The sequence below is a fragment of the Plodia interpunctella genome, chromosome 11 (genome assembly GCF_027563975.2).
Source record: "Plodia interpunctella isolate USDA-ARS_2022_Savannah chromosome 11, ilPloInte3.2, whole genome shotgun sequence".
Lineage (NCBI taxonomy): Eukaryota > Metazoa > Arthropoda > Insecta > Lepidoptera > Pyralidae > Plodia > Plodia interpunctella.
In genome coordinates, this window is record NC_071304.1 from 10,327,466 (window position 1) to 10,341,716 (window position 14,251).

General features: G+C 35.9%; 1 protein-coding gene across 1 annotated transcript in view; it reads left to right on the top strand.

Annotated features, from left to right (window-relative positions):
• Window positions 1-377: 377 nt before the first annotated feature.
• LOC128673669 (sodium-independent sulfate anion transporter-like) overlaps window positions 378-14,251 on the top strand; it is a 42,250-nt gene continuing 28,376 nt past the window's right edge. Inside the window, exon 1 of the mRNA XM_053751675.2 lies at window positions 378-958. Within this exon, the coding sequence (XP_053607650.1) occupies window positions 535-958 (424 nt within the window). The 5' untranslated portion in view covers window positions 378-534. The remainder of the gene's footprint in view (window positions 959-14,251) is intronic.

Consider the following 14,251-nt stretch of genomic DNA (forward strand, 5'->3'; position numbering starts at 1 on the left):
AAAATCATGACTTACAACTCAAAAATTCTGACAAAATGTCGTATTTATAGTATGGACTGTAAATCGGTATATGTGTTTTATAAATAAGTAAATAATTATTATTAAGTAATGAAATCGCGTTTATAAAAAAAAAACAAATCTCGTAATTTCTTTGGAGAATCACGAGTTTCTTTCAGTTTGAGGCGACCGCGCGATAGAAACCTTATTCATAGGCAAGTAAAAAATTAACATCAATAAAATGTATGCAAGTAAATTTAAATAAAATTCCGCAATTTAAAGAAATTTTAATTTGAAAACCTATCACAACATTTCAAACAAAATTACGGCCTAAGCATTACTGAAAATTGTTATGACAAAGTCAGGTCTCATCACCCTTCCACTCCAGGCAGCCGCCAGCCACCGCACGAGCCGGCCGCGTTGCCTCAGTGCGCCGCTACTACCGCTGTCGACCGCACCTCCCCGCGAAACTGCGACACCGCAATCTACCACTAACATGTCCCGCGCTTCAGTTTACAAAACAATCCTAAAGTGACCATGACGAAATACAAGCTGAACAACACGGTACGCTCGTCTTCCGAGGTGACTTTAACGTCTTATTTAACGGGCAGCATGGAATCTAAGGACGATAAGTTGCAGATAGATTTGGACTGTCAAAATGACAATATGAACACGGAGACGAACAGGAACTTGGCGGTCAAGTCGTGTCACGTATGTCCACATTCGTGCGAGTTTCTGGATAACACGGGCAAGTTGGCGGCGAGTTTGGCGAAACGCGAGTGCGATAGGTTCGGGCTTAATGAACTGAAAGTTGAGGGCTTGGAAAAGAATGTGTGTCTATGCGAAAAGTACAACGGGGCGTGTAAGTTGTGCCCCAAGCTGTCGCCGGCCCCGAGTGTCGGGCTGGACGGCAAGGAGTCCTGTCTGGCCTGCCATGGGAACAACGGCAGCACATTTTTAAGTGAGTAATATTTGTTTATGTAAGCACACATGATAAACTAGACAGTATAAAAACATACGAGCATCGGCCTAATAACAATACCAGCGATTGCGACCATCGATGTCTGCGACAGTACAAATATGTAGATACATAAATGCGGTTCGACTCAACTCATAGGCAAGTTCGAGACAACGTCCTTGTTTGAATCTATATTTTCAAACAAGGACAATTGTCAAGGACAAATTGTCAGCTAAGTTTTGTTTTTATTTTCTTATTAATTTGGGTTATCAATAAATATTTCTAACTCATTCAAGCATCAACAATATAATTATTAATCTTATCACAAAAACTTTCATTAAACTAGAACAGAATAAAATTTTATAATTTTTGAAAGACCCGCTGTAAAAGATTTCAACGAATCGCTAGGTATGTCAAAATTTAATAATATTATAGCTTCTAAACAATTTCGAATCATTATTTTAACAACATCCCAATCGGAAATTAGGAAATGGAAGATTACAAACGTGAAAAATCGGCGACACTCCTTCCTGTTACTTAATATCCAACCCACACATACGAGTATACTGATAAAAAAAATTGTCTAGCTAAAACCTTCCCACATCGTCTGCACCGTATGCAAATTTAATTCAATATTTCGCTGACCAGCAATCACTCCCAGTGTGCATGTAATCCTACCAACCCCACTATACTATAAACACAGAGATGGGTGTGTGCCCGGGCATATACCTACTGGGCACAGATATTTCACCCCAACATAAAAATAATCTCTGTTAAACCACGTTTGTGACAAATTGTGAGTATTTGTTAGTATGAAACCTGACACTAAGAAACATCATTATTCTTTCCTGGTTGGGAACGCAGCGCCGGACGGGTGATCCGCCCTCCCTCTCTGGGACCATTTCACCCACTAACCCAAGACCCCTGTGTCTTTGAGATCATCCTCAGACAAGCAAAGCTAACTGGAGAATAAGCATGGCCCTCGGCTTCGGAGTTAAGACTGATTTGTATTCCTATGCTTTATTTTTGAAATTGTTAGACAATTTTTTCCATAACTATCCCAAGTACCCACATTCATAAAACTTATGTGCGCATGACCGGGTCCAAAATAAGACGAACCGATATTATATTTATCCAGTTTCGATCGATTTAATTATTTAGCCCGTTCAGGTACTCACGGAGCCAAGTGACAATTAATTCTGTGACACGAATCATAGATATCACAAATGAATAGCAACCCCTCAAATAGGGGCGCGAATATAAGACGTCACATCGGAATTGAGTAATACTTACGTCATCGTTTCAAGGTCGCGCGACCCTTCATAACCCTTTTGAGCGACCCCAAACAAGGACCCCAAATCAGGAGCGTAGCTATCCCCAAATCAACTGTACCAACAATACGGGCCACAGAATGGACACTCATGTTGAGTGCTATATATGGTTTGAGGAGAAGGGATTCCCTTAGAGATTTACCTTAGATAACAACTTGTCGTTAATTAATCCACACTTTTTGTTCCAACGTATGTATTAAAAAATACGAATATATTTTTTTATAATACAGATAGTATCATGATTTTATCACTGAACCAAGAGTTACTGACATGTTTGTAGCTGTATATTTGGCCAAATGTTATTCAGAAGCATCAAAAAAGATGTCTTTAACTAATAATAAAATAAAATAAAATAAAAATAAGAAAAAGTGAAAGAAAAACAAAAAAAGGGTTTGATTTTTTAACTATATATTTCTCAGGAGCATTAATTGTAAGTAATATTATAAATGTGAAAATTTGGATGTGAATGAGCATATACAGCTATAATTTAATCTGGAATAGCACACAGCTTCTCCCAAAATTCCCTCAGGAGAAAACCCCTCGTGCGCAACTTATGGGTTTATAAAATCACTAACATTACAAAATCAACTTTTTTGGAATGCAATTTTTGTTCATGTCTTTTGGAGGCCCCCAATACGTTTTGGTACAAGGCTGGTCTAAGGTACGTTACGCTACCACGCTATCTTCTATTGACGACCGTCACCTGGCGGCCAATGATCGTGAAATGCAAGGCGATAGGTCGCCATATTTTGGCATTCGTACCGCCAAATATACTCGTGCGCGAATCTCGAAAAATTGTTGCGCAAGAGTTTATGAGGAAAGAAAGAGAAAATTCGCGATTCTCGAACGAACACGTAGGTATTTGTTGTGCAATAGTTATATTATTTTTTCTAAAATTTCGTGTCATACAAAACATTGGAAACAACTTTTAAGTAATAATTATAATAATTATAAATCACTAGCTTTGCCTGTGGCTTCGCTCGCATGATTTTCCCACGAGAACAATTAGGTATTTTTCCAGGATGAAAGAATACTCTATGTCCTTCTTCGTACTTCAAACTACATGTCTGCAACATTTCAAAAAGATTGGTTGAGTAGATACAATCTTACTTTCGCATTTATAATATGTATTAGGAATAATCTATTAATTAGGATTCGCTTACGAATAATTAAGCCAATTTTTTGATGTAAGTATGTTTGGTTTCATTCTAGGACTTCAGCACCAAATTGAAACATTATTTGTGCGTATATAGAGCCACATGTGCGGTGGTGGTGTAATGGTTAAGACGCCCGTGGATCGAAAGGTCCCAGGTTCAAATTCTACTCGTGCCACATGAGTTTGTATACCAATCTGACTCATGTATATTAATTTTCATCGACCACCACTTGCTTCTGGTGAAGGAAAACATCGTGAAGAAACCTGCACACTGGTTGATTCTTATTAACTTGTGTGTGAAATGGAGAAGGCAATGGCAAACCACTCCATTAATAATGCCAAGAAAGTTGTTGTATGTGTTTCATTCCACGTAATAACCACGACCCTTAGCCATGAGGAAATACGACTATGAAGAATATAGCCACATTCATTAAACGAAATTACGATAAATGTATTTAAAACTAGCAATCCGTCCCGGCTTCGCTCGGGTAAAACAATAACAAATTATACACCTAAACCTTCCTCAGGAATAAATAAATAAATATATAAAGACAAATCTAACAGATTGAGCTAGCCCCAAAGTAAGTTCGAGACTTGTGTTATGGGATACTAACTCAAGGATACTATATTTTATAATAAATACATATATAGATAAACATCCAAGACCCGGGCCAATCAGAAAAAGATCATTTTCCATCGTGATTCGACCGGTGATCGAACCCGGGACCTCTCGGTTCAGAGACAAGCACTTTACCACTGCGCCACAAAGGTCGTCACTATCACTAAATTCATCACTATCTATTGCTGAAAACCGTACAAAAATAAATCCAGTACTTTTTAAATGTATACCGTTCAAACAGATTAGAGGCGACAGGGACACATCTTTTATAATACATACTTATGGATATAAGTTATAAAAAATTAATTATCAATATTTTTTTTATTGTAACTGACACTATTTACTTTGTTCATGTTATTTTTTTAAACTTATTTTTTAAATTTAATTATGCATTACGTCTATACATGTCGTAAATCATATTTGATTTCACGCTCTGAACAATATATTACATGACTCACTGGTAGACACAGCCCATGAAGACAAGCACTATTCGAATTATGTGGACGTATGTAATACGATACTATTTATATGACGAAAGCAAATGTACAACCAGTAACACACACACACGTCAAGTTGGCGTCAACCACACGTCGAGTTAGAGATGAATTTACTTGGTAGAATATAGTCAGTGTGCTGTTTCTTGATGTGCTGATGTCTGTACTAACTATCCGTGTATAAACAATAGTTAATGTTCTATTTTATTTATTATATTTTAATTACATATATAATACAGTATGTAGTGTAAACAGAACTGTAATGAAGAAGCAAGGGTTACTGCAAACCAACCAAACCACATCGGCACGGTTAACCCCGGCGATTAAAAGTCTACTTAACGACGACCTATCGCCGATATCAGGCAAATACGGCTCACGAATACATGACCATTGCATAGTTTGCATGAAAGCTTTTATTTACCGCATTGAAAAACCAGCACTGTATATAGCCGATGGCATAATCAAAATTTCCTACCGGAATCTCATAATTTAATTTCTAGAAAAAAAAACTCTGATGAAAAGGGCGAAAGAAATCCTTCCCTTCTATCTAATCTAGCATCTAATATGCGTACATTGTGCAATAAATGTTTATACCGTCCCTATCATTCACCTGAGCGTTTTCACGGCCGGATTAGAATCTTTATTTTCCACTTCGTATTTCAACAGCCAATCTAGCTACATTTAGTGTTGCCATTTCTGCATGGGCCAGACAATACAATCCTGGTTCATAAGGAAATCAAAATCAAATAATTTTTATTTGCTGTAAAAGTTGTTACAATATTTAGAGAAGTATTCCTCCCATAGCAGTAATTCAAATAGCTCCTTGTTCTATTATTCCACTTATTATATGTACAAAAAATAAAAGGTCTCCTGTAATATTTCCGCGAAATTTTCGCACTATACTCTCTTACGTGAGCGCAGTGGTGATCTCATTGCTGGTATTGATCTGCATATACATCTGTCATTTGACTAAAATAAATCTGTGCCCATGACATATGACCATTCGCTCTATTGGCGCTAAAATTTTAAAATTCGTTGACCTTAAACTAATATACCAGTTATGCGATATAAACCTGTCTGAACTTGGTTCGTAAAATTAGAGTAGGTAATTTTGACACTGCAGATATATGAGCAAATTTAACGAAGAAAGTAACATATAGCGAACACAATAGTTACAGAAAAAGAAAACTAAGAAAGAGATGAATGGACTGTCGGGAGTATGACAGCAAATATAAACTTAAGGAGAGAGAAAACATATTGCGGTGACCACAAATGATGAGAAATATCTAGACAGGGGATAAGTAACATGAGCAGATTTGTATGATGAAAAGAATTTGGTTTCCAAAAAGAATCTATGTCATCAAAAATATTTATTTTTATTTTACATATATTTATATTTACATTAGGATCATGGGATGTCCGCCGTCGCTATCACTATTTATATTTTGTATTTCCTTGTGTTTTTATGCAATAAAGTTGTATCAAACAAACAAACAAACTTTCAAATCGAGTCTCGGGTGAAACCCATCACTTTCTACGGGTCGAGAGGGTCAATAATATAATCAGCAACCATCGACCTTCCTCGCGATCACGTGTGTCACGTGTGTCCGTGTGACTCTCCGCACATTATGTACTTGTGGCAATCGCCTCTTCCTGGGACATCCAGACACAGTTTTCCTTAGATCTCGATCGCGATTCTGCTAAGAGTAAAGTCATAATCATATCCCAATGGTGTTTAAATAGTAATCTTTCTTAACATTAATTGCTATAAACACTACTATTGAAGCCATTGAGACACGATTTTAATTTAACGTCAGCAGAATTGACACCCAGTTGAGTGTGTATGTGACTACTTGTTACTAGACAGCTGTAGGTCATAAAAGTCATATCAAATGCCTTTAGGCGACTTGAATAAAGTCGGACACCAGTGTAAGTGACAAACTTCATAAAGCAATTGTCAGCATCGCAGGAAAAGCCAGATAAGGATACAATTTATTGTTTATAAAACTGCACATTGAATTAGACAATATTTATCGTTATACAAAACTTGGCTTATCATGATATGTTCAATTTTCTTTTGAAATTCTTTTGAAAGAAATGTCACATTGATTTTATAATAATAATTCGTGGAAATAGGTCGTTTATGACAACAACTTTCGCCGATTCGCGTTCGCAAACATCCATCAAGCTAATTTAAATAAATAAATAGAAAATCGTTGTCGAAGAATTTTCGAAACACGACACACGAACTCGTTTTGTTTTGTGAGCTTCCCCAAAACAGTAAAATCAAATGAATTAGCTATCATAATTTAGCATTCATAATACTTCCAACTGTAGTTAAAAATAATAAAATTTATAGTATACAATTCCAAAAAAATAAATAGATATGGCATTTACCAGTTTATTATAAAACCTGTCAAAGATAGCGATAAGATATTGTGATAATAATAAAGTAGTAATATTTTATTAGTACTTATAATTTTTTTTTTATAAAACGAGAGTCAATTTTAAGCGATTCATAAAGATGAATAAAAGGAAGTGGTTGTAATTTACATAATAAGCAGAATTATATATTTTACTAATTGCACATAATATTTAATTCAAATTATCGAAACCATTGGGCTGATTATTACGGAGTAGCCTCATCAGGTATAAAATGCCCTAACTTGTTCATGAGTACTCGTAGCTCCATCGCCCTGTGCGCTACTGCATCCAATCAGGGGTAGATAAACTTGACCTTCATATGGTAGTCAGTTAATTGAGGTCTGGGGGGCTACCATGAAACATAAGACGCGTCCACACGATCTCTCTTTTTTACACTATTTGCTCATGATATGGGTAGAAGAGGCGACATCTAGACGTTAGTAACGTGCAACGTGTTTGTGTGTTTCGTGGTAGGCCTCCAGGTTTATCTGCTCGTGACTGTATATTGTGTGTACACAAAAATCTTATTACACATGTATGATCGTTTGTGATCGAAGGGAGCATACACCGGTCACTGAGGCGAGTACGTACTTCTCTATTGTTTAAGAGATCTACTAATTTACTGAACGCTACCCAGCCCAGCTGTATAACAAACTACGTTGATCAATCTTCTTTGTCAAAGAATAAACAATGACCAGGCGACGTATATTTGTGAAGCACATCTCTCACCACACCATGGACTACAACGATCGTATCCGAGAGATCAGATACGCTGACATTAACTTTGTCGTGTTCATCTGAAGACACACCTCACATATATATTCTGAAGCCTAGTCAATATTTTTGAAACGCTTTCAAACATAGTCATGTTAATAATTGACGACCTCGGTGGCGCAGTGGTAAAGTGAGTGCTCCTGAACCGAGAGGTCCCGGGTTCGATCACCGGTCGGGTCATGATGGAAAATGATCTTTTTCTGATTGGCCCGGGTCTTGGATGTTTATCTATATATGTATTTGTTATAAAATATAGTATCGTTGAGTTAGTATCCCATAACACAAGTCTCGAACTTACTTTGGGGCTAGCTCAATCTGTGTGATTTGTCCTAATATATTTATTTATTTATTTATGTTGTCTACAAGCCATAGTTAGGATAGATTCACACCAAATGTTTAGTCCCTCCAAATCATATTGTAGTATTTGAAAAGTCATTTATGATAGTAAATAGTTTGGGAGAGACGGTATCACCTAAATTCTATTCATATCCTCTTAGGGTATCCCTTGCTGCACCAATGTTTTGATGGGTATGGGATCGGTGTTGAGACGTATATGAATGCCTGATAAAGATTAAGATCCCGACGCTCAACGGCTGACTGAAGAAACAACCGGAAATGCGCTGAGATAAGAGAAATACATTGAGAGAGTTCAACGTGGCCAAAAATCGGGCCAATTTGACTTCTCGTCGAAGGTCATCTCATAATCGACAAAGGCATACGTAATACGATTCCCATAGGATTTGGTCAAAAAGCCTGATAGTCATTGACGCTTTTTAAAGTAGATGGCACTACTTGTGCTTAAATATTAAAACGTATTTTTTAAATTGGTGGATAAACCCGCGTGATGCAGCTAGTTATTTTATAATTAACAAGGAAGACCAAGATTTTTTCAAATCAAACAACAAAAGGATGACCATTGCAATTGTCATGTCTTTTCTAATTAACTCCGGCTGTCATTATCTGTTATATTGATTAGGCTCAATCACGGTTCAATCACAGACCATCGATTATGGAAGCGTAAAAAACACAGATTTTTTAGAATTGTTAGTATTTATACATGAGATGTGTGGGGTCGAAGTGCAAATTTCACAGTTCATTTACATAAATATTCAGTTACAGCCAGCTGTAATGTAAATTGTAAATGCTTGGAACTAATACTTAAATATCTACACATCAAAAACTCCTACTCACAAATAAAACAAGATTTTTTTACATCTCACCCAACAGCTAGTTTTGAAGATTACACAATTAAACCGCCGTAAAAACAGTTTTCTTTTTTTTTCTTCATGTCCCATTGCTGGGCAAAGGATTCCATCCTGGGATGATTTTAAAATTTAAAATATCCACAATTACAATGACAAATTATAAATATATTTTTGTAGTAAATATTTATTTTATCTATGATAAATATAATTTAAATTATTTCCGACCATATCAATCCATAAACTATAGATGGGTACATCAATTAAATTTTTCTTGCAAGATCAATATTATATCCAGTTCCTATTTAGAGCACGGACCAAGAATTATTAGCATAGTGAAAGCGGACTGTGACACACGGCTTGCGTGTATCCGAGGGCTAGAAGTAGAAGTACAACTTGAATATTATTCATATCGCACGTCCTACATCCACTACATACATAGGTTGAAGATGACGTCTTCTTCCTTGCCCGTTCCCATTATTCGCCAGGACGTTCTTCTATCCTGGATTGTCTGTGTGCTGAGCGTTGTCCGTTCTACATCCATCTTGGAAAAAGTTTTCCTCCGCGTGGCCAGCCTCTCATTACCTTTCATTTTGCCTGTATCATCTGTATAATGTTTACGGTGAATGAAACCGGCCCACCAACAGTGTCCATCAATAAGGACGTCCTGAGGACGAAAAATAAAGTATTTTTGATATTGAACCTTAATAAAAACACCTTACAGCGGCGGCAATTAACATAAGGCCGGGAAATCGCGGTAACTAACTAATTAAAATGCAGCAAGCGACCGTCAGCTGTTGTCTTAACGTTACATAAACTGATTAATATTTACCACCAAAATATACGGTGTTTCGACACTCTTCTATACCGCTGTTTGGTGTGATAAAAAAACTGTTTATTCATAATCGCATGATTAAGAATAACTTAAAATTAACTAAGTAGGTATGAGTGAGTAAGATTTTTTTTATTTTTTTTGTTTTTACCACAAGTTTTTAATCAGTGTTTTAGATATTCAGGGACTAGAAAATCCGAATCTTGATTTTGCAGCCCATTTGAACAAACTTATGTGCCTGTTCTTTCCATGGCTCGACTGTTGTCTTGTCAACTGGCCCTGCTCTCGCTCCATAGAATACCTTATAAAGACCAATGACAAGGCAATTGCTGCAACTACTTACTGGTCTAAATTAATTTAATTTGTTCGCTATTTCGACTTGACAAGAACAAAAAAAAGACTAGAACAAGAGGGAAAAGGGCTGTGTTTATCTCTTGTTCTTGCAAATCTTTTTCGTCAGTCAAGATTGTCGAGTATCGTAAAACGTACGTACGTACGTGTAGTCAGGGAATAAGTTCAAATCAAATATTCACAGATACACGCAACACTGTCAAAACTAAACTTGTGATCAAACAATAACATAATAACACTGTATTATAAAGTGACTAATCAATAAGACAAAACAAAAACGCACTCGCGCTATGGTGCGAATTAATTCGTGGATGCGTTGCGGAAGTTACGCATCAGTTACCAACAAGTTTTTATCCATAGAAAACTAATACCAAGAAATTTGTTTTTTTTATTTCAATAATAAAACTGTTGTCAGATAAAATTGAAGGCAGACAACATGAGGTTTACAAGACTTCCATGTCACAGTACTAGTTGGTGTTGGTATATAAAAAAAAACTACCACACATGAGTTGATTGTCTTGATCTTGAGCCCTGGGACATAGATAAAATAATAATATCCTGGGACTTTATTTATAACTTCATCACAAAAAAAAATTAAAGGGCGGACTTAAAGCCTGACGCTTTTTCTACCAGTCAACCAAGAGGTGATGCATATTAGACTGAGTTCCTAGCGCTAATAGAACACTTAAAATTTGCGCACCGTAGCGCACTCATTTGTTCCTATACCACCAGACCAAGACAGGAGCCCGAATCTCATTTTCTCCAAATTTTAAGGTCCAACATAGATTCTGCTTCCACAGAAAATCACAATCGCAAGTTTAATCGATTCGAAATACATGTGAATTTTCCCAATCTTTGAAAATTTGGAAAAAAAATCAATGTAATAAGCTCGACTGCATGAGAATCATGGCTGTAATGAACACGTGGCCAGCTGACACGCTGTGTGACCACCACACGTGATGGTCACGCCAGGTTAACTGATCGAGTTTACGTGATGAAGTGACAAGTTTAAAGTTACATGCGTGTCCATTTCATGTTATTTTTGTATTGGCATATAATAGTTCAAAATAATTCAATTTAATTTTTAGCCATATTTTGGCAGATATAAAACCAAATATTATAAATACATTACAATATACATATATCTATCTCCTTTTCTTGTACATGCCAATACCTCTTTTTTTTTCATTTTTCTAAGAAATTTCTATAGAAATAAGTAGTACTTTCCTACATTGTTTCCTATTTTGTAAGTTTTATATTTACAGTGTTATGTTATGTACTTCAATAAATAAAACTCCCAGTTTAATTAGATCCTATTTAAATATTTTATTCTACAGTAAAACTTCACCACAAAAAGTGAACTTTTTTGTACCTACTGTTTCTGTTACAATCTTTTATCTATGGTTACAATTCAGTTATTGATGTTGCACAATTCCTTGTTTCTTACGTGTTCTTTTTCTACGGATCTCAACACACACTTGACCATTTTAATACCAAAACTACAGCTCATGACTTGAAATTTCTGAATGACAAAAAATATAATTGAAAATGACCATAAGTGCTTAATAAACAAATTTAAAATAGGCAGACCACGGAAGTGACACGCAAATGAGTTATTTTTTGCTTCCCTTCGAATTCTCTTAGGGTGGATTTCACCAGTTAACTTTGACGTTAGCTTTAATCTGCGCAGAAATACATAAAGTGCACCTGCACATTGTCTAAACGTCAGCGGCGCACAGGTTAAAGTCAACGACGACGTCAAACGTCAAAGTGACTTGTGCAACCCCACCCTCGTATAATTGCTTCAAAGGAGACTTGATACGGAGTTATATGCTGAGATCGACATGTCTGTCTACTGATAAGTCTGCACCATTAACGTTTTTCATCGCTGTGTGGCGCTGTCAATTTAAACCTCTCGTGAAATTATTTCAATTGAATATTGTTTCATTATTTAATAATTAAATGCTTATAATTAAAGCCTTGAAGCCTGAATATTTATAGATGTTGTATCTACAACAAATAGCTTCATCGAGACTTGGTTAGTTTTTTACAGAATGTTTCTAATAGGATGTGTTATATAAGACACATTAAGGGCCCCGTCACATTTTTATAAATTTCTCGCCCCACTGAATATGAGCCACTCCCCAATGTCCGAATATGATAGAATTTGGAAAACACCTTTAGTTCTGATGACCGTGCATAATTGTGATAAGCAAGACCTGATAATAAACCAGAATCGGCCCCCAACAACACACCTCTACGGTCAACAGCACGATAATTATTTTTTGCACGTAGCTTTAGTTCCGAAGACACTACATTGCAATAAGCAAGACCTGATGATGAACTAAAGATGCAGTTAATTGTTCACTGGGCACAGACGTTTTAATTTTTTTAATACCTAAATGAACAGCTGACGTCGGCTTATGTAATAATGATTCATGACATTATTCCGATTTTGTGTTGTAGGTGACGATACATTGTGAACAAAAACATATTTTCTGTATAAAAATGAGCAATTGTTTACAGAGTTTGTTATCAAACATATTATATTGTATTTCTTCCAAAAAAGCGAAGTCTGTGAAAGCGTTGCATGTTTCAAAAACCTTTTTACAATTATTTTATGACTAACTGTTGCTGGTGGCTTTACAGGCGAATTCAGTATCATGTACTTCAAACTACTTTCAAATAATTATTAAGTACAATGTCTATTTATGTATTACAAATCTATCAAGGATACTGAATAAGTTTCTGCCATCACAAATGTTCAAATCTGTGATTTTTTTACATGCTTATAATTCAACCAAAAGATATTTTTGAACGAATTTTTTTTAACTTCCTTTATTTACTAAACTATCCTATGCTAAGAAGAGCTTAATTTGAAGCACACATTAAACATAATTAACTTTTTGTCTATTAAACCACGAAAGAAAATCAATTAGCACTGAAAACCGGTGAAGCGTGTATTGCTTTTTCTCCCGATGCAGTTGCAGCACGATGACGCTCAACCAGGTCATCTATGGACAGCTATGGCACATCCAGGTCATAGGTTAGATACAAAAAACAACAATAAAAACAATGAGAGAAGGAAGACCCAGTTGGTTGGCTGCCTTGACGGCGCAATTAGAACTAAAAAAGATAATTAAGCAACTGCCTTTCCAACCGCGCTCAGGAAATTGAAATGGGTGAAAAAAATGCTAATCCTCAAATTGCTGGTCGACTAATATCTATTTGGAATTTCACAATTATAGAATGGGCTGTGCAAGAGACATTCCTTACCTCCTAAAACCATCAATGCATCCAAATGGCAGTTCAACACGAATTCCTCCAAGGATTGACAAAGACATCAATCAGTGTATCATCATTTTCTACGCTCATTTTTTTTTTGTGGTAAATAACATACCTAAAAGCTCTCTAATTAAATACATATGTCTGTATTGTAGGCTTATAAATAATTCCATCCACCATCTTATATCTTAACGACCTCGGTTGAGTTAGTATCCCATAACACAAGTCTCGGACTTACTTTGGGTCTAGCTCAATCTGTGCGAATTGTCGTAAAATATTTATTATTTATTTATTTATCTTCACTAACAGATATAGCCGAAAACGTTTTATGTGTAATTTAAATTTGAATCAAATTAATTTCTACATTAAACATGTTTTAAACATTTTTCGAGTATTATTTTTGTTGAGTCGTAATAGCTATTAAATATTCGACCAGTTAACCGCACTGTTGGTCTGTTTTTGGCCTCGTTTACGTTCTCCATAGTGCAGGATATAAGGCAGTTGTGATACAATATCAGATGCATAATATATTCTATGGCACCTCAGTCACAAAGTTGTGACCAGAAAAGCCCCACTTGTTTCGGTTTTAATGGCATCACTCTACCTTTTCGAAGTCTTTTGAGAGTTTATATTTTTCCAGCGATTTAGCAGCTTCTTTAGGTGAAGAATGAAGACCTATAACCTATAACCCTTTCTAGAAGCTTCTAACCTTTTCAATTTCATGTTATTAGTAAACCTAAGTATTGTTTGTCCTCGTCAATATAATTGTTTGTTAGTTCACGACAATTGCAGCCAGCGGGCCGTGACGCTGGCTGGCAGACACACAAG